Source organism: Protomyctophum bolini, assembly GCF_963924005.1.
Source record: "Protomyctophum bolini genome assembly, chromosome: 22".
Taxonomy (NCBI): domain Eukaryota; kingdom Metazoa; phylum Chordata; class Actinopteri; order Myctophiformes; family Myctophidae; genus Protomyctophum; species Protomyctophum bolini.
Genome location: NC_137883.1, coordinates 9162130 through 9189088, shown reverse-complemented (window position 1 = coordinate 9189088; position 26959 = coordinate 9162130). Strand labels below are relative to the sequence as shown.

At 43.4% G+C, this 26959-nt stretch overlaps 1 protein-coding gene across 1 annotated transcript in view; it reads right to left on the bottom strand.

The window, feature by feature from the left end:
• The window catches only part of grin3a (glutamate receptor, ionotropic, N-methyl-D-aspartate 3A), a gene marked incomplete at its 5' end in the record, with an annotated part of 68845 nt that overhangs the window by 11367 nt on the left and 30519 nt on the right, over window positions 1-26959 (bottom strand). The window contains 6 exons of the mRNA XM_080755512.1: window positions 2252-2403; window positions 3879-3994; window positions 15010-15155; window positions 18737-19120; window positions 21117-21419; window positions 22007-22370. Of these exons, the coding sequence (XP_080611638.1) occupies window positions 2252-2403; window positions 3879-3994; window positions 15010-15155; window positions 18737-19120; window positions 21117-21419; window positions 22007-22370 (1465 nt within the window). The remainder of the gene's footprint in view (window positions 1-2251; window positions 2404-3878; window positions 3995-15009; window positions 15156-18736; window positions 19121-21116; window positions 21420-22006; window positions 22371-26959) is intronic.

The following is a 26959-nucleotide window of genomic DNA, read 5'->3' as shown; positions in this document are numbered from 1 at the left end:
AACCAAATCAATAGGGTATGGTTTATTCTGCATGTATGCATACTACTACTACTACTACTACTACTAATAATAATAATAATAATAATACATAAATAAACCACTCCCCATGATCCCATAAAGTATGGTTGAATTATTTGATGTGTAAGAGAACGTATGACCGTAAAAATATTAATGGAGTAATGAATAATTTATCTGCACTAGTTTATTACTCCCTCCTGGGGTTTGATAGAGAGCTGGTTGTTTAGCGGTGGATATGTCTTTGTCAGTGAAGACAAATCCACCAGATCGCCTTCATATCTCCATATTTGGGGAGATATTTCCATTCTCCAGAGATAAGGATAGAGGCATTAGCTAAGAAAACGCCTGCGGCTTCCGAGACCTGCTACTATTTGGCTAAACTGCTACAAAACACTGCAGCATCACTATGTGACTGGTGCCTGTCCTCTCAGCACTGAAGTCTATGCCAAGAAGTGGTCTTGATTAAATTAATGAGGGAAAGTGCCATTCATGGTTCATGGCCCCTTGGCCTGGCCTGCAGGGCCTATGCTGTGTATATGGTGTACTGCCCTGTGTGTGTTTCTCCCACAGATAATGTGTGAGACTCTTCATTAGGTGCTTTAGGAGCACCTGATCAGTGCTCCTGAAACCCTACAAAAGAGGGCTTGCCAGCCATTCTCGGTGTCCCTCTCCAGATGACAGCAGCCTTCTGTTTGTTTCCCGTTGCTGTTTGATTTGCACACTACAACACACCTCCACCATATTAACCACACACCCACACTGACACCACTGATCTTACTGACTTCCACATCTCATACATTCTGTAAGCATTCTTTATATTGAGTTAATATTAGTTATCTCTTGTAAATAAATTATTGTTATTGTTATTTTGAACACTGCTACCTCCTCAATTTGTCATCGGGTTATGACACATGCCGTAAGATAGGTTACAGTATATTTGACAGTCGTCATGACAGGTGACGGGTGGGGTGGTGGCGGTGGGGGCTATTCCATCAAACAGAAGGGAGAAGGACTATAAATTCAGGTGAAGTGTCAGCCACTTTGCCATGGAGAAAGACAACCGTAGTGTAGAGTAGACCACAGTGAAGTGCACAGAGATATAGGTTAGAGTGCGAGGTTGGAGCCAGGCCTGGAGCTATTTGCCATGCAGTTTCCTTGTAGCCATGTTCACCAGTGAGTGGGTTTTCAATTCCATATGAGCAGCTAGATTGAGCGGGTGCAGTGATAGATAGGAAGACGAATGGCATGGAATAATTTAGACAGGTTGGAAACTCAGGGGACAGGCTGCAGCATTCTCTCTCTCTCTTTTTTTAAGATTATGTTATGTTTAAGGAATGAACATTTTATTGGCCGGCACAGGAGAGACATGAGATTTGACGGAGAGAGCGAGGATGTCATGTCATGTCAGGTGACATAGAGGTAGAATCAGATTTGCAGGATATCATGATAATATCGAGAGGTGAAGGCTGAAAAATAAGGTGTACTGTATAGTGCTGAAGAGAGTTGAACAGCGAGGATAGAGTTGGCTGGGCGACTTGACTTTCATTTTGTGGATTTCCACACATTTTGTTGAAAGAAACATTGTATATATATTGTGTGTGTGTGTGTGTGTGTGTGTGTGTGTGTGTGTGTGTGTGTGTGTGTGTGTGTGTGTAGTGCGTGCGTGCTTCATGCGGCATACACCTTTCACTCTTCACTCCCAGAGAATGGAAACAGAATGATAACACAAGACATTTATATAATTTGTACAAATTCAAAAACCAAAGAAGCTACAGTAGGTCCGCCTTTTTCTCTGTCCAAAAAATCCCCACAATGGGGTTTCCTCCGTGGATCAGCAGATTAACCCTGCTGATCCAAAAAATAGCAGATATATTGAAGGTCGCAGCAAGCTTTTACGTCTGGTATTTTTGAAAAATCTTAGATTTTTATTTATTTATCGTTTACAAATCTCTTGGTCCCAGTCTACTAGGAGCATAAGGTCTGTTCACGAACTGGCTCCTATACTATTCCTGACCTGAAATGCAAATGAGTGCTCATTAAGTGAAGCTTGTTTATCTTTTTTGTGAACATCATTCTCATTAAGTTCCATGTCCCTCCAGGGTTGGAGATAGCCCCTCTGTTGTAAAATGATATGATGAGTTGAATAGGAAATGCAGGACACACATGCACACACACACACACACAACATTTGTGCTACCGGTATTTTTATATGTATGTATACTGCGTTAATTACCTCAGTTACGGCGAAGCTGCGTTTTCCACAGGGTACCACCTTGTACCACTTATCATGCAGCGTGTCCATGAAGCCGTCCGACTTGTACTGACTGACCAGCTCTGAGATGTTGGAGGTGAAAGGAGAGTTCTGGCGGAGGCCGATGCCATAGCCTGGGCAATAAAGGACACACACACACACACACACACACACACACACACACACAGACAGTAGTGGTTTAAAGTAAAGTGCATTTACTTAAGTACTCTACTTAAGTACAATTTTGTTTGTAGGCCTACTTTACTTTCCAATTTCCAATACTTTTACTTCTACTCCGCTACATCTCGGAATCCAAATATTGTACTTTTACTCCACTACGTTTATTTGAAAACTTTTGTTAATAGTTTGTACATTTTATTTGATTATTACAAAACATACATTAACCACTTTATACCTTTATATAAAATAGCAGATCTACAAGCTCACAACGTGTCGCAACGCGATGCATTGTGAGCTTGTAGATCTGCAATTTTCCAAAGATTTTAATACGTTTTGAACACTTGTGAAATAGGACATTCTGCATAATGACTACTTTTACCTTTGGTACTTTAAGTAGGCTTACATTTTGATGCCATGACCTCAAGTCAATTTTGACTACCAGACTTTTACGTAACTGAGTATTTCTACATTTCAGTATTGATACTTTTACCTACCGGTAAGTAAAACATTTGAGTACTTTTTTCCACCATTGACAGACAGACATTATGTAGACACAAGACACACAGTTGTACAGTATTGTTATGTTTAGCAATCATTCTTTGGCATAAATAACAAGCGTATTTTCTACAGACCCACATAAGACATGATGTAATAAGACATGACATAATGTAATGACATTGCCATATATCAAGAGTTAAGTGTCCATTTCAATATCCCAGCCTCGTACGGTGTCCGTCTTTTAATGGGTCTTAGCTATTGTGTGGTAGGAGTAAAGAGAATCATTGTCAGGAGCAGGGTGACCATTAGTGAGGATGTCGATGCTAATAACCAAACATCGCGGTTAGGAATGACACGGCATTTAATTAGAAATGTCAGAGGGTATCTCAGGACCTGTTAGCATGTTCGCCAAGTGTGACAGATTTAACAAATCCTTCGCCGTTTGCTAATGGGACGGAACCACTCACAGATGCATCTCCGTTCTGTCCCAAAGATTCCATCTGCACTAAAGGTTGTGTTGTCTTGGCAAAATCTTTCTTTCTTTCTTTCCTTCTTTCTTTCTTTCTCTCTTTCTTTCAAATGTTTCCCTCAACTTAGTAATACAGTATGTGCTAATGTTAAAGTCAGTAGTAATACAAATTACATTTTATTTCTAATTTTTGTGCTACAGGGTTCAAAAAGGCAAGACAAAAGCTAAACATATTTGGCAACAAGACTAAGAAGATAGAGTAACAGACCTTAGAAAAGAAAAGCCTAAGCAAATCCTTTGTTAAATGGTTTTGAGTGTATGTATTTTTTTTAACTAATTTAAAAGTAATGTGTGTTTGTGATAGCGTTCAATGGCAAAGGTTCCCCGCAACAACTGTCCCTGTTGTATGGCAAAGGCTTCCATAGACTCAGCAATGTGTGGTAATCTCCCGTGTTGATTTACCTTCAATAGCAAAGGGCTTTCCAACGGTGAGTGTCTTACAGTCTGCGTCAATGGAGACCTCGTAGTCCAGCAGAGCTTTATCCATGATGAAAGCGTCCAGTTTCTGAGGATCTTCTCTGGAAATGAGACAAGAACTCACACTAAGTATTTTGTGGGCATGTCCACCATATTAGGTCAACAATGGCAGAGAGAGGAGGTATAACAGCCAACACAAGGATGTTGTTATTATAGTATATGGTGCAATTACTGGTAGTATATGGTGCAATAAGTGATTCCAAGATGACACATCAATCTAACTTTCAGTACTGCATGTACCCACATTTGGATTGGAATTAGGGTTAGGTTTCCGTCTGCCTGTACAGTGTGTCTCAGACAGACTATGCACCCACTGCACACTAAACGAAGTGGAAACCGAGCTACACTTCCTAACCATCTGTCCATTGTACCAAGACATCAGAGACACATACTTCCCACAGATTACAACCACACACGGAGATTTTGAAAACATGACCAATGACAAAAAACTCCCATATCTGCTGGGCGAAGTACAACAATGTGCAAACACAGCAGCAAGATTTGTGAGTTGCTGTGATAGGAGAAGGATATCAAATGGAACACAACCACCCTAAAGACTAATCATTGTGTATATTCCTGCACTATACCTGCATCGAGTGATCTTGGTAAATAGAAGTTGATCTATTGAAGATTCTGACCTTCAAAGTACATCATTTTTGTTTTGATTGTATTGCTGTATTGTTGTATTGTTCTTTCTGCTTTGGCAATGTAAACGTATGTTTTCTCATGCCAATAAAGCCCTTTGAATTTAATTTAATTGTGTCTCTAAGCACAATAACTTATGAAGGGAAGGACATCAAATAGTGTCCATGAAACTTGGTTAGATTCTGATTCTGATTGGAAAGTGGAAACTTGGATTTATCAGTCAGAACATAAGAGATAACATTGGTGTTGAAAAGGTAAAGGTCACAATCAACGTTATAATCAAGAGAACATGGTCACATTATTGTCATTACTGTCAAAAAATATTTAAAGTGGAGGACCAACAATATGCAATAAACTGTCCTCGGTGAACAGCCAAAAATGCTGATGTTCAAAGCATTAGTCAAAGGTCAGGCCCAGACTACAGTCTGCATTTTGTAAATGTATTCCTAATGAGTCTTTATTGGTTTTGACTTTTTTAATGAATCACAATTATCATTGGGCAGCCCTGTCTAACCCCAATGGTTACTTATTATCTTTTTTCTCCCCTGTTTTGTAATTGCCAGTTCTCCCTCTGTGTACTGTGATCTTTGTTGCGTCACATGACTCCACTAATACACATTGTGTCACTAGGGGTGCCGCAGTTAATTTATAAATACAGTAGAGTAGAAACAAAAACAAAAAGAAGTAGAACTACAAGCTTACAACTTAACAACTCATTAAAATTGCCCCGGTTCGTTTTTTGACGCACGCAACGGAGACGTAAAACACGCCCGGTGTCAGGGCGTGGGTGAGGCAACATAGCTCAGTGTGTGTGTGGAATAAAGTTAGCGACAGAAGAGGACCGAGCACCAGAACGGAGGCCAGAATAGAAGCCTCAGTCAGATCAAATAGCCCAACCCTCTGAGAAGTACACGTTTGAGCCCTGGTGTATTTCTAGTCCGCAGGATAATTCAGTCCTCCCCGAGAAGCCATAGAAGGTGCTCAAGTGATAGCTGAGCTCTACCAAAGAGAGCCCGCTGTTACACACACATTGTGAGCTTGTACTGTAGATGAGCAATGTTAAAAAATCGTTGTGCACGACAGCATTCTGCGGGGATGTATTAAATAGGGTTCAAGACTTTAATCATTTTGTTGATTAAAAAAAAAAAACTTCTACTATTATTATTCAATGAATCTAAAAATAGAATAATAGCTAAGAAGATAATCAATACTTGCAGCACTAATCATCTTCCCCAGATCCCCTCTCTAGACCAGGCATCACAATGGCCAAGAGCAAAGACAAGGACACAATCCCCTTCCAACTTCAACACACACTGCCAATTATGTTTGTTGGAGGATTAAAATAAAATCAAGGTGCATACGTATGAATAGGGAAAGTCTATAATGGCTATCCCTTTTCAGCTTCCATAAGTAGTCAGTAGCAGAGGTTCACAAACATTTCCAGCTCTAGACCCAAAAGAGACATTTGGTGTGTTAGATACATTATGAATGAAACACTTAAGCCCTTGTTACAATGTTGTGTTGAAGAAGGTTACAAAATATTTACCCATAACAATGTGTCGGTGACCTAAAACAGGTCGCTACCCTATATTTGGGAAACAGTCTGTAGTATGACTTTTGATGAATTGAACATGGTGGACCCTCTTGTAAACAAGTGTAATGCTTAATTGGGTCGTCCACTCACAGTTGACAGTCTTTGTATTGAGTTTGTGCTTGAAATGTACTGTAATTCTGCAAACTGTTAATACATATTTAAATCAATCAATCAATGAGGGCAGAATATATTGTTTACAGTCAGATCATAGCCTGGCCCCAGGTGTATATAACTCCCATAGCATCAGACACTTGTAGCCGTTTTGAATTTGATATCAGCATCCACAGCCCGGCAAACAATGTCTGTTTATCTCTGTCTCCACAAGCTTGAAGAATGATGCAAGCTGCAACAGAACTGCTCCTGCTGTGCAACCGCAAACTAGACTCAAGAGTGACCTTCCTGAGGATGCTATGCTGACTAAATAAAAAACAGATTTTAAATGATTCCTAACTCCCTGCTTTGATGTAATGATGTTTTGTTGCCATACACCTACTGTAACATAACAGCAATTTGAATGCCTTTTAATCATGTCAAGTAAAGAGATACAGTTAGTAGTTTAAAAGTAACTTGAAATAAAATGAATTAGCAAAATAAGCGATCTACAAGCTTATATACTACATGCGCCCTCCTCGTGAACAGATCCTTCGCTGCCATGGCCTCCACTTCCACTGCTATGCCAACGTCACACAACACTACCTCTCCTCCTCAATAATCCCTGCTACCACCTGCCTGCCTGACATACAACAAAATCGATGCAAATAAAGGTCCTAAAAACTCAATTGCAATAACCGATGGAAGTCCCCATCCTTGGTCCAGACACCCTCAGACACTCCACTCAAAACTTCTCCCTCGACATTGATGGCTCCATCGTCACCCTCTCCTCCCAAGTCCGTGACTTTGGAGCCATCCTCGACCCCACATCACACTATGCTGCTGTAACGCGTCAATTTCCCTTCGGGGATCTTATCTCACCCTCTCCTTCCAGCCCCATAGTACATGTATCAAACAGATCACCAAAACAGACCTTTTCCACCTCAGCTTCGACCCAAACTGTCACACACTGCTGCAGAAACACTCATTCACGTACACCTTCATCACAACCAGACGTGAACACTGAAATAGCCTCAGGGCCTCAGTGACAGGGCCTTCTCATTTGCCTCTCTCTATGGATCTCACTCCCAACTCACATCAAAGCTGCAAAACACCATCTACTCTTTTTAAAACCACCCTCAAAACCCACCTCTTCAGACTTGCCTTCCCAAACGAGTCTACATTATTGTCATACTAATGTTTCTGTAACGTTTTGACAGCAACAAGGGCAAAATGAGGAATGTACATAGTGCTTGTCCGTTGTCCCGTCTTGACGTGATGCGTTGAGTTTGTAAAACAAAATGCATTAAAACAATTCTCCAAAATCTTTGAAAACTTTTGAAGGTTTTTGCCTATGAACAAAACAGCGACGCGGCGGTTAATGTTAATGTGTGTACGGACACAGGAAGGATTAGATTTCCCATGACTCCTCTAGTCTAGTCAGTTAAATAAGAATTCCTGTCAGACTCCATGCTCTCCAGCTCTAAGCCTACCTCACCCCCGGCCCGTCCTGTATCCCCCCCCCCACACATTCTGCTGTGCTCCAACAGGATGTGAGGTGAATGCGGAAGGTTTAGAAGACAGCATGCACACTTTGCACAGGGGGAAAAGAATCATGGTGCCATTATGGGATGGGAACAGTTGACAATGGGGGGGGGGTGTGGGGGACATATTTATTTATTTACCAATACTTGTTTTGGGACAAATGTCTTAGTTTGAACTATAGTTATGGTTTTCTTTTATGCTTTCTTTTTTAATAGAAGTCACTCAGCTATTGCCGAGTATTGCGTGAACCTTGGTTATAGAATAGACAGCTGCTGGGTGCTGTTTGTTAGTGTGTGTGCGTGCGTGTGTGTGTGTGCGTGTCTGTGTGTGTGTTTGTGTCAGAGAGAGAGAGAGAGAGAGAGAGGGAGGGAGAGAGAGAGAGATTTGTGTTCATGAACACATCCACAGTAGCAGGGAAAAGTTGATTTCCGGGGAGATTTTAAAGCAAGGGTATACAGTAGGCATCAGAGGTGATACCTCTCAATACCGTAGGAGAAAACTGCTGGAGCAGTGCTGTTGGTGTGCATCAGTCAGTAAATGCACTTAAAGGGCCACTTCTCATAGGTAATATGTGTTTTAAGATATTTTAGTATTTCAAATTGTCTGTGATGTCACAGGCACGGGTCTCACTTCCTTCCTGGACTACATGTTGTCTCACTAAGACAGCCCTCCCCCTCTCCACAAGGTGGGGTGAGTGCACCAAAGCATTATGGTCATTGTAGTAATCATCCAGCAATCCAGTCAAACCCTATTCAACAAACACAGACTACAATATGTTTCTGGCCATAGGGTGCAAATTTCAAATTGTGCTACTGTTATCTACTACAAATACTATTAACATTGAGTTTCTTCCAGCGGTGAAATGTCCCTTTAGGGCTGCAACTAACAAAAACTTTCTTAGCGATTATTATAGTGATTTCTTTTTGAACGAGGAAAATGAGAGAGAACAAAGAGATAACAGTGGTGAACCAGGAAGTTGCAAAGATTAGTGAGGACGAAGTGAGGGAGGCATTGAAGAGAATGAAGTGTGGAATGAGAGGATGCCTGAGCAATGGAGGAGAAGTGTGCTGGTGGTGACTGGTGATTTTTAAGAACAAGGTCGACATGCAGTTATGGAAACTGGTATTGTACGAGGAAGTCTGGAGAGAAGTATGTTAGAGTGGTGCAGGACATGTATGGAAGTTGTAAGAGTGGTGAGGTGTGCTATGGGTGTGACAGAGGAGTTCAAGGTGGAAGTGGGTCTGCTAAAAGGATCAGCACTGAGCCCCTTATGGTTCACGATGGTGATGGACAGACTGACAGACGAGGTTAGACAGGAATCCCCATGGACCATGGTGTTTGCAGATGACATTGTGAGGTGGTGAGAGAGAGGTGGAGATATCCCCGGGAAAGGAGAGGAATGAAGGTCAGCCACAGCAAAACAAAACACATGTCGGAAGCCAAGTGGAACGGTGAGGTTACAGGAAGTAAACATGAAGAAGGTGGAAGACTTTAAGGTCAACATTTCAGAGCAATGGAGAGTGTGGAAAAGAGGTGAAGAAACGAGTGCAAGCAGTTTGGAATGGGTGGAGAAAAGTGTCAAGTGTGATGTGTGATAGGAGAGCATCAGAAATAATGAAAGGGAAGGTGTACAAGACAAGTACAAGTGGTGAGACAAGCTATGTTGTATGGTTTAGAGACAGTCGCACTGAGGAAAAGACAGGAAGCAGAGCTGGAGGTAGCAGAGACTAAAATATTGAGGTTCTCTCTGGGAGTAACAAGGATGGATCGGATCAGGAACAGGTCAGATGTTTTGGTGATAAAACCAGAGAGGCCAGACTGAGATGGTTTGGACACGTACAGAGGAGGGATCGTGAGTATATCGATAGAAGGATGTTGAGGTTGGAACTGGCCTAGAGGAAGACCAAAGAGAAGATTTAAGGATGTAGTGAAAGAGGACATGAAGTTAGTTGGTGTGAGAGAAGAGGAGGCAGAGGAGGTGAAATGGAGACAGATAATACGCTGTGGCGACCCCTGAAGGGAAAAGCAGACAGGAAAAGAAGATAGTGATTTTCTTTTCAATTAATCTAATCAAATATTTGTAATTACTTTTTATACTGTATATAATTATGATATGCCCAGAATAGGGATAAATTATTCAATAATTGTATTGAATTACCGACGTAGACACATATTTAATAAAATGTCCTACTAATGTGTATTTAACAATTTAATCTGTCTAATATACTCTCTTTGTATTATTTGAAGAATCATTATAGAAATTAAGATCAGAATATGAGACTGTTACAGTACCTCAAATCTAGAGAATACCAGGAGTGGCAGCTAGCCCTGGTCTCTGATTTATACATTGCTTATTCCCTTTAATCCCACATTCTAAATGAAAGTGAAAAGGTAGCGCTGTCCACTGCCTCCATGCCTAAAAGTATCGATAATTCATTCACTTGTTATATTATTTACATAAGCGTCTGTGCAAATGTAAGTCTGATACTGAACACGGTATCCCACGGTATGCGTTCCCTCTGATTCACTTTGCTACAAGATACTTTAATTAGCGAACTACCCTCGACAGTCAAATTGGAATAAACCAGTTGAAACGTCAACTACATTTTCAAATTGCAAAAGGAACGTTTTTGGAGACGGGGAGATAAGGATGTCGCCGTTAAAACCGAGAAAGCATCTGGGTCACTTTAGATTTTAGCTATAAAGAATACCAGATATAGAAGCTCATAGCACGTCACTTGAGCAGCGAGAACGGGTGTGCAGATCTTCTATTCTGTTCCTGAACTCTATTCTTTGATCCTGCACCCTTTGAAATCATTCATTTGGACGTGGCTGTGCTCCTGGACCTGGACTGCATCTGTCACAGTAATTGTACCACCGCAAAGTTTCAGCAGTGTCATAAAACCTGTGAGGAATGGAAAACAGCCGACACAACCGCTGCCACATGCCATCGTGACATTTTCATTATCATCCTATACAATGTACATTGTATATATGTTATAGGTACTTTAGCTACTTTAGGAATGTTCAAGGGACAGAGTCTTTTCATTTCCAGTTAATGGCGTGTTGCCAAAACTTGCAAAACCGTTCATGATCATTTGGATACTGTTATTATTAATGCTGTTTTCAATGTGTACACCCTGATGATTTATACACATCATTTGGATCTTGTTCTGCGTAGCATTTAATCGTTAATGTTGTGCTCAGTGTCTAACCAGAAATCATAAAGTTCATTTTTCTGCATTGCATTTAGTCATAAACATAATTTACTTCGTTGACCGGGGTCCCCTAGGGGTTTATAGTTGGTCCCCCGCATTTTTTTTCCTCAACAACAAATCTCTCTTGACACGTTGTGAGCTTGTGGATTATGTTCTACAAATTCATTGCACAGTGATTCATGTTAATGCATGACATCCCTCTTCATGCCCCGATTCCATCCATCTTGTCCACAATGGGGGGAAACCATAAGGCACTAGAACAAACGGTGCTCTTAACGCAATGATGACAGTTCAAGGAGGTTTCGTGATGGAGAATAGAAGTCACTTTCATATTTATAGGCCGGGGCAGAAAGGTTGCTGTGCAAGTTTTGTAGAGAAAAAACATGCCACAGTATTCAGTAATAAGTGATGATGCAGCCATGGATTAAAATAGTGTTATCTAGTGTGCTCAGGTGACACAGGAGTAACGTTGCTGCCCACCGCCATCGGACTGAGCCAGAGACACGATATGAACTATATATTGTTTTAATCTAAAATGGGACAGATGCCTTCCCAGCATTAATGGGTCAATGAACCAACGAGTAGAGGTCAGCAGCAACAAGGGACTACGGTACAGTGGGAAGAAGGAATAGGCAGGGAAGGCTAAATTAGGAGAGGACGAGGGAAAAGATAAAAAAGAATTGAGAAAATAAAACGTTATCTAATCCCGACACCACAGCCAAGTAAAAAATATATATATCCTGCGGAGGTCCATGGTGCTGAGATAAGGCCAGACCTGCAGGCACAGCACCAATACATGCGTCGTTCACACACTGCACAGCTAGTAACTTGCTCCATAGTCACCGATTGCACAGGGAAGCCACGCTGTTATTAGACCCTGTGTTGTTTGTTTTTTTATCGCCTTGGCATGGTCATGCACCGTAAATTGACAACAATGGGAACTGTCAGAGTGAGGAGCGCAGAGGACAAACGCGAAGAGTGCTGTGAGACTGCTTCAATGCATGACCCACTTCCACAACCATTCTATTTTCTTTTAAAGATTTGTTTTTGGCTTTTCTTGACAGTATCAAGTGAAGATAGACAGGAGAGGGAGAGAGAGAAAGGTAGAGACATGCAGCAAAGGTCGTCATGAACGGGACTCGAACACGCGACGTGCTGTCAGGCCAAAGCCTATATGTGGCTATGCGCCTGGACCACTTGGCCAGCGGGCGCCCCTCCACAACCATTGTTAACCACAAGTGCTATGGAGACCCACTCCAATGTTAGCAAAGGAAGGGTTGGAAAATTGTTCGAAAAGTTCAGAAAGACAACTGTTATGTCTCGCTCCCCATCGATTCCACATCTATGTGCTGTGAGTGTTCTGTGCCCGTCAGCGCCACCTAAGGGACGCAGAGCACTCCACAGCATACCTCAGCACATGTGTTTCCCAGCTCCAATCTCCACTCCTGTTCGGCGTCAGCAATCAGCTCCAGAGGCTACAAAAGCCATGCCTGCCTGCTGCTCAGCGCCAGTTTGTCTCCAGTCTACGGTTGGTCAAATTAGACAGCCAGACTCAGGCCCTCAGTGTTTAGAGTTAGACAGTTAAACGTCACGCCGTTACTGTGCCTTGTTCTCTCCTCTGTGGACCTGCCATTGACGCTTCTCCTCTCCAGTGTTTCCGGGATCCGAGCTCTGTGGAGCAGCCTACGGACCCCTGCATCTCCTTTTCCCCTCCGAGTTTGTGAATAAAAATCCTTTACTCTACTTTGCCTCTCTTTGTTGTGCATTTGGGTCACACCACACTCGAGTCATAACAACAACTTTATTATTCAACCTCCTCTGCCAACATTTTCTTAACCACAGAAGCCCTGTATACTTCTGTGTCCAACAAATAGTAATCAAATGATCTGCACGGTCACACAGTGTAGCACCGCTACACGTTGCGAGTGTGTAGATCTGGTATTTCTTTTAATTTAAAAATACAAATTACTGTGGTTAACAATTTTTTAATGGAAATGTAAAACAAGACTACAGTCTACATTTCCAAAAAGAAAATACATACATGTATTTAATTAAGTTTCACCAAAAGCAGGGATAAAACATAGCTACACCAGCAATAAAAAAAAGTAATAACCAGAGGGCCTCTGCTATTATAGCAGAGGAATGGATCCACCCCACCCCAACACAGCAAATCAAACCTCGCTTACACCAGTCACCATGCATTGCTTTGTGTGGCCATTCTATCGCCTCACTGTACAGACAGAACGGGTGCACTGATCCTCACCATCCACACACCATCCACACACTGGAGCTGAGGAACACATTTAGAATGCTGTTCATTGACCACAGTTCAGCATTCAACACCACGCCTCTCAGCTTATCGACAAGCTCAGAGATCTAGGACTCAACACCACCCTGTGTAGCTGAATTCCGGACTTCCTGACAGACAGACAAGCCCAGCCGGGGGGGGGGGGGGGGGGGCGCTCCTGACCAGTACTCCCTGTTCACTCACGACTGGCCCCACACAGCTCAAAATCCATCATACGTTTCGCCGAACACACCACCATCATGGGGCGGCGGTACGTGGCTCAGGAGGTAAAGAGTGCCACTTTGATAAATAAATCCTCCATTCACCATCCATCATCGGCCTGGTTAAAAAACAACAATGAGAAAAAAGTGAGGTGGTGAGCAGTGAGCAGCTTTCTGGTTCCTTGGAGTTCAGGAACTGGACCTGGGCTTGTCGTGTCACGTGTCGTGGGTACTGCTGTCGAGGCGGCGTTACGAGAGCTTATCTTCCTCTGCAGGCTGAAGAGGTTTGGAATGGACTACAGGATACTGTTCAACTTCTACCGGAGTACCACAGAGTTTAATACTGATTACCTGCATCACTGCCTGGAAGATGCTTCAACACACGTTCACAAGGCTCTACGGAGGGTGAAACAGCACAGCCCAACACAGCACTTTACCCAAACAGAGTTGCCAGCAATGCAATAGCTATACACTCAGAGGAGTACAGTTGAAAGACGCAGAGGATCAAGCTTCTTGCTGCCCCTCAAATGGATTTTTTCACTTTCATACCGTTTGACAAGCTCAGGGGTTGCCTCTATCCCCAGGCCATAAGACTGAGTACATAAACTGTGAGTACATAATAAATTGTATGGTGTCGTCTGCCGTGTTTATATAGTCTGGATTCTTTTATATTCAGGCATTTCTTTATTTTATCATATTTTACTCATTTGTTTTATTCTATTGCCCTTGAGGTACTCTGAGTTAAACTGCCATAATGTCCCTACCTGCAATGTTGATGAGTACTGCTGTAATGTTGTGCATGTGACAATAAAACACCCTGAAAAGGACTGCTTGTGCGGCTGCTTTTGCAGTAGCAGGCTTTTATGCTATTCGGGCCTACTTCTTTTCCACCATGATCCACATGCTGGATACGGCAACCTCTTTATAGTAAGCCCATTGCAATATCCTGGCCTTTTTATTAGCATTATGTTGGTGTTATATTGGCCTGTGACTTAATTGTCTGTGTGACACAGAACCAAGTCCTGTTAAAAACACTGGAGACATTTAACATTATTTGGCTCAGGTTTTTACCTCTCGTGTTCGTTCCGATAAGACTTGCAAGACTTGACCCAACCTGGTGTTTAGTATCTGTATCATGGAGCAATCTAGCAATAGTAACAATCTCCTACTTTGATTATTTAGCAAGAATTTAGAAAGATTGTTGACAAATTATGTGATACTGTAGTTAAGTGGGCTAGGTGCTGGTCATTATCCAGTCTTCAGAAGTTGGAATTGCATGTGGATTTAATGATGTTAAACGTAGCTGACTTTGTTTGCAAGGTTTATTATGAGTAAATATGGCTTTCATAACGGCCAGCGTTATACACAGAGCAAGCATAATATAAGCATACTATGCTTGTGTGTGTCCACGATGTGGTGCATGCTGTATGACTCTGCATGCACGGTGATGTCTTACTTAAGCTGATCTATCCCGTCAGGCGTGGCGGGAACATTGTAGCGCCTCATGTACTCGTGCATCTCGGGGAAGCTCTTTTTGAGGTAGTCCTCTGCGCTGCTCTCCTTCACGGTGGCAAAGCGGAAACCCTGTGAGGGGTGGTGAAGCTGCAACAGAAACACAAACAAACCAACAAACAAACAAACAAAAGATGTGGTGTTCATTATGCTTTGAGTGCATCGCTACATTTTTGTATGCATTAATTTGCCTGAATGTAATGCGTCGTATAGGTGAACGAACGTCTGCTGCAACAGCACATGATGAATGGAATGGATGCAAAGGCTGTAGTTGAAGCATTAGCGTTTTGATTTCAAGCCTTCAAATCAAATCATGTTTTGCGGCCAAGCTCTTGTTGCTGCATTAGAAGGAGTTTCTAGAACACTTATTTAGCTGACTCAGCAATTTAGTGTTTTTTCCTTTTTTATATATTGACTAATTACATTTCCTTCCAGCAGCATGCATTTATCTTAACAACAAATAAGCCTAATATCAATATGGTAAGGAAAAACTTTGTTATCTCCGATGGGCGCAAGTCGTTTTACAGCAGCACTAAAAACAGCAACAAACTGTGAAGAAACAACATACAACATTAGACATACAGTAAATGTCCATATTATTGTTAGTACTACACAATGTTAGTACACTAGGGCAGTGGTTCGCAACCTTTGGGTTCCCAAATGAGTACTTTTTGCATCAAACGTAATCAACAAACTATACTATAAAAACGTATGGTGGGTGAATCAAGTTAAACACAGCTATGAAAAGGCACAGTTTAATTAATACCGTACACAATTTCAATGCATCAACTGCTACATTCCATGTGCTTATCGGGGTGTGGGGTCCCAAGTTCAAATATCATTAATTTTGGGGGGGTGGGGGGGGGGGGGGCATGGCCTGAAAAGGTTAAGAAGAAGCACTGCATTAGAGCGGTTGAGCACTGGCCTACTTGGAACGATGCAAGTTGAAAATGAATGCCCCACCCAGTTATGTCCGTGTCCCTTTTATGCCCATATATGGAGTTCTTTGTCAGGCATGCCCAAAAATGGAGTCTATGCCGATGTCTTCTGGTTCTGGACAACTGGCTATCTGACGGACTCAAGACTGGGCCCGTTGGGCACTGGCCTACTTGGAACGATGCAAGTTGGAAATGAATGCCCGACGTCAGAATGACGTCAGATTTCTTGTACTGTATGTGTCTCTCTGTGTCCCTTTATTCCTATATATGGAGTTCTGTGTCAGCCATGCCCAAATATGGAGTGTTGTGAGGTCAGAACAGGCCAGCTCCATATATGGACCCTGGGCAGGGGCACGGTCCAGAGCCCGGGCAGAGGCCTTTTTAGGGCGGTTCTGGACAACCGTGGGTCAGACAGACTCACCCGACGCCATTATGAAAACTTGATAACAAACTGATTTGGATGTGAGCTGACACAGTCGTCCGCATACAAGGTAAACAGAAAAGAGGAACCGACTGTTCCTTGGGGCACCACGGTATCAATCTTGAGATATGGTATGTCCAGCTGGTATGGCAATCTGACTGTGAAATCTCAAATAAATAGGCTAGCAAATATATCAAGGAAGATCATGGGCATGTCCACCCCCCCATCACTCCCCAGGCCATTTTTGAACAAGCAGTGATAAGACAAGCTCGGAATATTGTATCTGACCCTTTGCATGTATTGAAGCGAGAGTACGAGCTAATGCCATCCGGTAGGAGATATAGAACTCCACGGTGTGTGTATAATAGATTTAAACACTCATTCGTTCCCCTGTCAATCAAAATGCTCAATGAGAGATTGTCGAATGGCAGCAACTAGTTATCAAGGGAATGTGTGCAATATCTCCGTTTTTTATGTTGGTGTGCTTCATGGTGTTTTTTTTTTCTTTTCCTTCTGTGAATGTGACTGTATAATATGTTATTTGTATGGAGCTGTGACTCCAAGACAAATTTCTCCTTAGGGAGACAAATTAAGACAACCTTGACCTTGACACCGGGCACTGCACTCCCTGTGGTGGTGTGGAACGCGTGTGTCGAATTTGAAGACTGAAGACTTGGTGCATTCATAGTTATAGATGAAAAATGGATGCTTTTGGACATACAGCAACAATATCTTGTATAATATAGCATAACAGACTCCTGTGAGTCTCTGTGATAAGCATGCTGACACTGTGATGCAGGAAGTTCTGCTACAAGTCAGTGCAGCGTTTTCAAAGAATTCCACTCAGTAGAGCGTTTCCAAAAGGTTTACATTTCGTTACGATGCCCCTTTCATAACATCCAAGAAGATACATACATGTCTATCCATCTTTCTCCCCCTTTTCTATCTCTCTACACCGTCCCGTCAAATTCGTAGTAAACAAAAATGTCTTTAAATAGGTCACCAACTCTCTGAACACTTAAGAGTATTAATCCCCTCACACCAACCACAAGCTGAAAAACGGTGGCATAATTAAAGATCGAATCTAAATAGTTTAAAATATTATTGAATTATTACATTTTCAGCAGACCTTGCTTTATAAAGCAAGACCGAGCTTTTTCAGCTAAACATTATCGGATCGATAGACAGATCAGATCTCAGACACACAGACGAGACGAGCCAAATTATCGTGACCTACTGACAGTTTACAGGTTCATTTGTCCCTGGTGCTTTCCCACCTACACAGAGGCCTATAGTACAGTTTACAGGTTCATTTGTCCCTGGTGCTTTCCCACCTACACAGAGGCCTACAGTACAGCTTGCAGTTGGATTTCTAGTCTAGTCCGATCGTTAGACACAATGCATTATGTTATGGTTTGTTATTTTTGTACTAAATGATTAAAATAGAACTTGAGACTAGCACTGGAGAACACTTTTGTTGTTATTATTGTTTACGATGACATTGTGGTTCTTCCCCCACCTCAGCCCACGGTTCTGTACACTGTGTGTCACTGTGTGTGCAGCATGCTTTGTTTTGTTTGTCTGTTGGGCAGTGCCAAAAAGGGTGGGGAAAAAAAGAGTGTGCCTTGGGAATTGAATGTTTAACAATCCAGTAGTTAAAATGTTTGCACTGTGCACAAAATACACAGAATAAGAAAGAAAGAAAAACAAACTTAATGAACGCCATGGTGGAGCTCTTTTTTTAATATATATATAATTTTTATCCCACGGTTTTGCAACCCAGTTTTTTCACCCAGTGCCAATTAACTAATGATGGGCGCTACACTTCCTCTGCCAACCTGGGGGGCCAGCGGACTGACCTCATGCCTCCTTCCATGCATGAGGAGTCCAAGCTGCTTCTTTTCACCCGACAGGGGGGAATTTCCCTGACCGGACGTAGCTCGTGGAAGGAATACGTTATTCCGACCAGTTCCTTTCCTCTCCATCAGGCACCCCGGCTGGCCAGGGGGAGGTAGTTTAGAGACCAGGATTAATGCATGTTTTTGTGAGGGTACCTACCCTAGGGGACACGGGGAGAACATGCAAACACAGAAAGGCCCTTTCGCCAACCCCACCTGGGGTATGGGCACTGATGACGCGGAGGAGGGAACACGCCCCCAGTGCCCACAGAGTCCCCAGCGGGAATCGAACCCAGGACCTTCTGGCTGTGAGGCGACAGCACTGCCGACTGTGCCACCGTGCCCCTTGCGCGGTGGAGGTCTTTTGGTGGCTATTATAGCCTATAGCTATATCTAGACAGTCCCGTTTCTTACCTTGGGATCATGTATCCCCGACAGCTCCTCGAAGGTCTTCTCCCCGACCATAACGGCAGCCAGGTTAGCGGTGTAGGTCGACAGGCAGAACAGGCAGAAAATGGCCCAGAGGTTCATCAGCAGGCGCCCCGTCCAGCACTTGGGGGGTTTGATGGCCACGGTGCGCCCAAAGAGGATGGCGTAGCACACGTTGAGCGCCGAGGAGAAGGAGAACACGCGGTTCCGGTTGCGCCCGCGCGGCGTCATGCCAAAGGGGCTGGTCCACTCGTACAGGGTGAGGAAGACGGCGGTGACGTGGAGGGCGACGAAGATGCCAAGCCACATGGACCAGTGGAGAGGCCACATGAAGGCCCCGATGGGTGCTGCGGTGTCACGGGTACGCACCTGGAAAATATATAAACAGGGATAACCTTTATGTTGGTTATGGATCGTTTCAACAGTCTAAATAGGTCAGCGGTGTGTTCACCACCAGGCAAAGGGTATAGACTCAATCTGTTCAGGTAATAAAGAATACAAATATGGATAGTTTTTGACCCCCTCACCCTTTTGGACAGCCGTTTCTGTGATTGATGTTATTTTCGAGGGGTTCACAACGGTTGCAATGTTCAGGGCAGCTTGTGTTATTGTTTACAGCCTTAACACACAGGGCTCAACTAGACTCAGTAATGTGTCACTTTTCCTGCAACCTAATCTTTCTTCTCTCCCACTTCCGTTTCTTGACCCCACCATATCACCTCTAGACCAAGGGTGCGGATCCCATTACAACAAACATGGAATTTTCTAAATTGCTAAAAAAAAAAAAAACAACAACCCAAGGAAAAAATGGCTGCATTTTGCACACAGTAGCAGCCTCTGCCATTTGGAGGCCCATTTCAGAAGCCAAAGCACACTGCACTCTTGCGACATAATGTATACTATTATCACAGTATATAGCTCCTAGACTACCCCTATGGACCCGTCCCTTACGCACCGTGGACAGCAACGCTGCCACAAAATGCATGTCATCCAAGTTTAAACTCCTAATGAATTACTACTCTGGCTATATTTTTACTCAAATACATAGGCACTGACTTTTTAATACAATGGGCAATAATAATAAATGACCTCAAATCGCCTAATCTCTCTTTCTCCGTCTCTCTCTCACTCTTGTGCGGTGTAAGCAGCTAAAGTCATAACCTTTGATTGACTGGTGACAAACAATTGAAACAAGGTGATTTTATTAACAATCACACTTGGTAGATGACAGAGAGACTTGAAATCTGTGAAAAATTATGTGAGGATCTGACAAGAATGGGGATCTGTCATGTAATTATGAATGATTTCAATAAATAGTGCAGTTGGTTTCTGTTATATTTCTAATTGCATCATTTATTTGAATTATTTTTTTGGGAATGACTCTCTCCTACACACCTGCACCTGCACAAACCCCCCAGTGTCCCCCACCAGGCTGTAGTAGGCATTCTCTACTTTGATGTAGGGCTTTAAGCAACTAGTCGACTATTCAACTAGTCGACTAGTAAATGCACTAGTTCACCTCATTGGTACTAGTAGTGAACTAGTTGATACGTTTTTGTAGGCCTCAAGATCAGCTAGATTATAGTTATAGTCACCAATGTACACAGTTTTTAAATGTACAAAAAAAAGAAAAACCTTTTACGTATTATTATTTTTACATAATATATTAGGTAGGCCTTGTTAAACAACTAGTTAAACTACTAGTCGACTAGTAAACTAGGCAACTAGTCAACTAGTAAAAATCACTAGAAGTGAAAGCCCTACTTTGATGTGAGCTGCCATTAACCCCAGCCCCTGCACCCCATTCTTCCTCGTCTTCCACATACTTCAGATATAGACAAACTCCCTCATGAGAAATCAATGGTGTGAACCAGTTAATAAGTTCACGCAGGGAAAGCCGCATGCTCTCAATTCCGTTCTCATTAAGATAAAAATGTGCATTGGAATCCAATAATGCGCGGCTTGCTGAACCCGAACAGCCGAACCACATGAGTCCGGACCACAGCGCCATGGAAAAGAAGGTGATGTGATGTCATTGAGAGGCAGCTGAGAGGAATAAAAAAAATAACAGAAGTCGGACCCACACAAAAGAGAATGCAAAGGTAAGAGAAAGATAACGAGAGGGTACAAAGAAAGACTGGCGGTGTCTGAAAGGTGAAGAGAGAGAGAGAAAGAGAGGAACAGACAGCAACACCGAAAGAAGGGGAGGAAAGCAAAGGAGATGGGGATGAGAGAGAGAGAGAGAGAGAGAGAGAGAGAGAGAGAGAGAGAGAGAGAGAGAGAGAGAGAGAGAGAGAACGTGTGTGTGTGTGTGTGTGTGTGTGTGTGTGTGTGTGCTGTGCTGTGTGGCAGAGAGGCACTGTACCAGAATGCCCAAGCTGGTGGAGAAGAACGGCGAGGTGAAGTCGATGACCTGACTCCTGGCAGAGTTGATGCTGAAGGACGTCAGGGCCAGGTGCGCGGCGCCGCTGAGCAGGTCGCCCACCAGCCCCGTCCAGCGGCCGTTCTTGTAGCCGCCGTACTTGCCGTCGCCGACGATGTAGAGGTCGTAGGTGAAGCCCATGTCCTCGGCCAGCTTCTCCAGCAGGTCGACGCAGTAGCCGTAGCAGCACTTCTTGAGCTCCGTCGGCACGGTGGAGTTGGGCCCCCTGAGGTTCTTGAAGTAGTCCTGAAGGGGTAGAAGGGTTCATTGTTGTCACAATTAATTATGACGTGCTGCAATCGCCTAGAATCGCAGATTTTTTGAGGTAATCGCGATTAATCATCATAATCCCGTCCATGTGTTGAAACATTTTCATACATACAGAAATAGCAGGCTTACCACGCGCTTAGCACGCGTTACTTTGTGACGCGTTGTAAGCTTGTAATATATGGGTATATTTCAGTTATTTGTCATATCTGCTCTGACCACTTTTTGAGTGGTGCAACCACTCCTACAACCAGCAATGTCCGTGTACACCTATGTGTTGTTCACCTATGTATGTGACATGTATGTGACGTTAATGAGCACCAGTAACAGAGAGAGGGATAGTGCTGCTAATGAGAGAGAGAGAGAGAGAGAGAGAGAGAGTGGGGGGGGGGAGTTGCACCACTCAGTTCACACGGGTGTGATTTTTTATTACGAAGCCTAAAAGGCAAACGGAATTTGTCATTTCTATTCAATAATGTTCCAATTTCCAATGCCCCAAAAACACATTTAAATCGTTAAATCGCAATTACAATTAATTGTCCACACATTGTGACCGGCCCCCATACCTGCAGCACCGACGTCTCGTTGGTGAGCGGGTCCAGGCACAGGATGCCCGCCGGGCACAGCCCGTCGGCGTCCACGTCCCGCGTGAAGACGAACGGGTGCTCGACCAGCGTGACGACGCGCATGTGGAGCCGGGCCCGGCGCCAGTCCCCGCCGCCGCCGGAGCCCTGGTGGCTGGGCCAGACCCCGTGGTCCATCAGGACCTTGCCCTGCCGCCAGCGGCCGAGCCGGGTCCAGGTGGGCTGGCCCAGCGGGTCCAGCTGCAGGGACCAGATAAAGTGGTGGGGCTCCGACATGACGTTCTGGCTCCCCTCGTCCCTTGACACGAAGCCACTCTGGCCCTCGAACGACGTGTTGGATAGGAACCTGAGAGAGAGAGAGAGGTTGGATGGAGAAGAATGATTCGAAAATGAATTACAATAAGGGCCAATGCCTTATTCATTTTAACAAAATGAGCACATTGAGGATCATTAATTCAATTCTCAAATGTGCACGTTTTTTTTTTCCATCTCCAAGCATACATTCTGCTGAAGTGGCAAGAGTTCAATCAGAAATAGAGAGGGGGGGCCTGGGCCATGGCTCAGCGGTCCAGGCACCTTGGCTGGTAATCCAGTCTGGCAGTGTGCCGCGGGTTCGACTCCCGATCCCAACGGTCTTTACTGCATGTCATCCCCCCATCTCTCTCCCCATTTCCTGTCAGCCTACTGTCTGTCCCTCCATAAAATATATAAAATAAAGGCGAAAGCCACAAAAAAAAACATAAAAAAAAAAGAAAGATAGAGAGAGGGGGCTAAACTAATAAGTGTGGTTTGAAGTTTTTGAACTAACTTTCCTGCTCTCATTTGTTGGGCTAAAGAAGAACAAGAAGAAATTAGATACTAAAAGTGCAAGTAGAGATTTTGACCTACGGGTGGTGCCAGAGGAAAGGTCACATGGCCATTCAAAATCATAAAAATTCATCAATTCAATCATCAAAATTAGTATCACCCTAAATCAAGTTTTGGGCATATGACGGCATATCTGATCCATGCCACTAGAAGGCAGAAAAATGACCCAATTCGATGCATTTGTGTGGAAATGACTGTAAGTCTCCTAGCAGACTTCTGTAGTTTGGTTTTTAGTAAGTTCGTAGCTCCTGACATTACAGCACCTCAACAGGACAACAAATAAGTAATTCAAAGGTGAGGGATTGCAGTGTGAAGAGAATGTAAAACTAAATGAAAGACTTGGGGTGGGGGGACAACTGGAAGGAACTGCCAAGAGAGAGGAAGACGGATAGAGAGAGGACTCAGACGAGAGAAGGGGAACACGACAGGTAGGGGAGGGTGGTTAACTTCGGGGAGATAAATTGAGTCATCCGTGGATTCACTTCGGGCCATCTGGGTATTTGCAGGGTACAGATAGCACGCTAGCAATACTATCAATCTCTCTTTATACCCGTTAGCATTACAGATTCATCAAGTCCTGCCGTTTTGCTGACTAAGTGTACAGCAGGAGATATCAAGGCTGAACCAGCCAACATGAGGCTAGGCTACGAAATAGATGTTTTGGTTTGTATTGCCAATAATCCCGTTTTGTCACTTAAATGGGAGTTTACTGCTGGGGATTTATTATACGCCACTAGAGTGTCCTTTCTTGTGTTCACCAAGACCAATCTGTCTCAAACTCCTTATCTCTTACTGTCTGTCATGCATACATTGCACACACACACACACACACACACACACACACACACACACACACACACACACACACACACACACACACACACACACACACACACACACACACACACACACACACACACACACACACACACACACACACACACACACACACACACACACACACACACACACACACACACACACACACACACACACACACGTACGTCATAAATATTATTATGCGAAACCTCGGAGATAAAAAATACATAATTTAGTCAAGTTATCTGCAAACTGCACAGGTTTTTACATGAGGGATTCCGCTATCATGCATTTTCCATTCATGTGCTGTGAAAAACACATTACTTTTCCCATGTTTATTGTTGTTATTAACAGTAGCAGTGTAGCATAAAAGAAGGTGTTATATTAGTGGTCTTAGTGTCAGAGGGAGAGCTGTGTGTGTGTGTGTGTGTGTGTGTGTGTGTGTCAGTGTCAGACAGCCCATGGTTCAGTGATCACGCCATCTCTCTCACTGAGCCATGCTACTGGCTGTCTGAAGGTGTCAGATTCCAGAGTGTGCGGTCGCACGCACGCACGCACGCCTGCGAGTGTGCACGCATGTTACTAACATCAGCAAAACGATGGACATTTTCCGATTCATAGGAAATGTGGACATCACTTTATCACGAGCAGATTCACACCATTCTAATACCGGTATACCTGCAGGTAGTGATGTGACCTTTGTGAAATTTCTATTTCGCGTGTCACCTCGCTCTCGGAATGCTTTCCGCCAACGCCACATCTACAAAACTATCCCTTTAGCAGTCTGCAACCCAAGCAGACAGGCTGGCCAGCCTGTTTTAAATCAGCCTACGGCGGAGAAGCTGTGAGAAGTTATGCTAAAAAACCCGGCAGTGAAACGAAGCTTGTTATCAATTCCAAGTGTTAAGAGTGCAGACGTCGTCCTCTCCATCAGTCCTGCTTCAGCCTGAAGGCTTTTATTGGAAAATAATCGCTCACGCACTGTACATAAGGCCACGTACACAGCTACTTATAGTATGAACAAAATCAATCATTTGACATATTTGATTTATGGGCTAATGTACTTCCTGATTGACTGTTATTTATTCCTGATTGCTTATACAGTACATCACCTGTATTCTACTCACACAATAACCTAACTTTGAAATGTTAAGTGCCTAACTCCATGTTCTTGAAATGGTTTCATCTCAAGAAGAAAGTTCAGGAAAAAAGTTGCCCTGAACATTTATGAACATCCAGTTTGTAACTGATACCCTTGGAAATCAAATCATGCTATCAGAGAGCCCATGCAACAGCCAGGAGTAAATTCATCACTTGGCTGTTCAGCCAAGTGATTAATTTACTCCTTAGACGTTTCCGGTGAAAAAAAGACAGAAATATGGGGAGGGAAGCCTCACCACTCCCCCTCCCTACTGGGCGGGGCTTATTCTTTTTTCATGAGTTGGGCGTTCTACTACAACCCATTCTGGCAGCTAGCTCGTAGCATGGCTCGTTAGTCAATCCAGACCTCCTGGGTTCAAATCCTGCTTAGATTTTTGTACAAACCGCAAACTTATCTTTTCCGATAAAGTAAAGTTTTAGGGCGTGGCCGATTAAGACTGAGGCGATGGAGTCTGTCATACATGGCCGGTTAAGACTGAGGCGATGGAGTCTGTCATACATGGCCGGTTAAGACTGAGGCGATGGAGTCTGTCATACATGGCCGGTTAAGGCTGAGGTTATAGGGTTATGGTTTGGGGTATAGGGTTAGTAATGTCCGACATACACTACTTACGTTCACCCGTGGCTTTGTCCGATGCCACTCAAAGTGACCACTGGTAGGATTGTGGGTATTGTAGTATTTATCCATGACGTGACGTTGATTTCACATGGAATGTGGCTTCTACAGGAACATATGGCCTCATCTTGTGATGGATGGTCACGACGGTATGGCTAATGATAGTGCCGTATACAGAATGTCGATGGGATATTTACTTCCAGAGTGAGGTGAGGTGCTGAGCTGTATTATCAGCTCCGGATATTTTCAAATTTGTACGGTTTAGTTTGCGCAGCATCCTCTGTAAATTCCTCTTCTATATATTATCCCCAAGGCCCCTGCTGTGACACATTACATAACAGTAACTGTATGACATCTACCTTTGGCTCACTGGAAAAAATGACTCCCTTCCACTCAACAAAAGGGCAATAGTTACCAAAATGATCTGTCTTTGAAGCTGAGGAGCAGGAATGGCATTTTAACAAGACTAGTAGGGCCTAGAACATGGCCGGACCACCCTAGAGTCGGGTTCTGCTTGACGTTTCTTCCTAAGGGGGATTTTTTTGTTACCACTGTCGCAAGATTGCTTGCTGTGGGTGGGATCTCTGTCGGTCCTTATTGCTCTACATGCAAAGTGTCTTGAGACAACTTGTTGTGATTTGACACTTTAATCAAATTGAATTGAATTGACCATGTATGAAATGCTGGAGGGCTTGTCGTAGGCTTCCCCGTAGATGGGGCAAAAAAACAATAGTATTTCTTGTTTTTTGTCACCCTTTCTAAACCACATGAACCACAATATTTCATGCAGCATTTTTCTTACATGTCACAGTGCAGTTAACAGTGAGTGACTCATTTCTCGCTCTTCCAGACACCTGAGGTTTATTGGCTTTAACCAGCGCGTCACATTCCTGGGGCAACTTGTAATTTCCATGTAATTTAGATATCTATGTGACAACTGCCGAGTGCAGGGCGGATTTGTTCATGTTCATTATGTAGAAAGCCTGCTTGTAGAGATTTTATGCTGAACATGCAAAGGATCTTTCTCGGGGCACACCAGCTCAGCCACCACCACCATGCATGCATTGATGATTTCCCCCTCAGCAGTGTGATTTTGACACAGCAGTTATTATGGGCAATAATATTGCTGGCATTGACAGGAGTCTCCGGCTTTTGGGGAATATATGAGATATACTCTCTCTCTCTCTCTCTCTCTCTCTCTCTCTCTCATAGTCATTCTGTGTCACCCTGCCAACTTGTTTGTTTTTGTCATTTCTCATATGTGTCATTTGGTGCTGTCTTTTGGCATAGTCACTTGTTGCGGGCAATGAATATCTGACTCAAAACAAAACAAAACAAAAAAATAATCACCCACTTCATTACAGCTGTAAACCCTTGACGTGACAACAAAGATTATTCAGATTTTTTACTTTTTCAACTTTAGTTTTCCTGGACAGCATTTTGTTTAGTTACCCGAGTACCATATAGTGGTC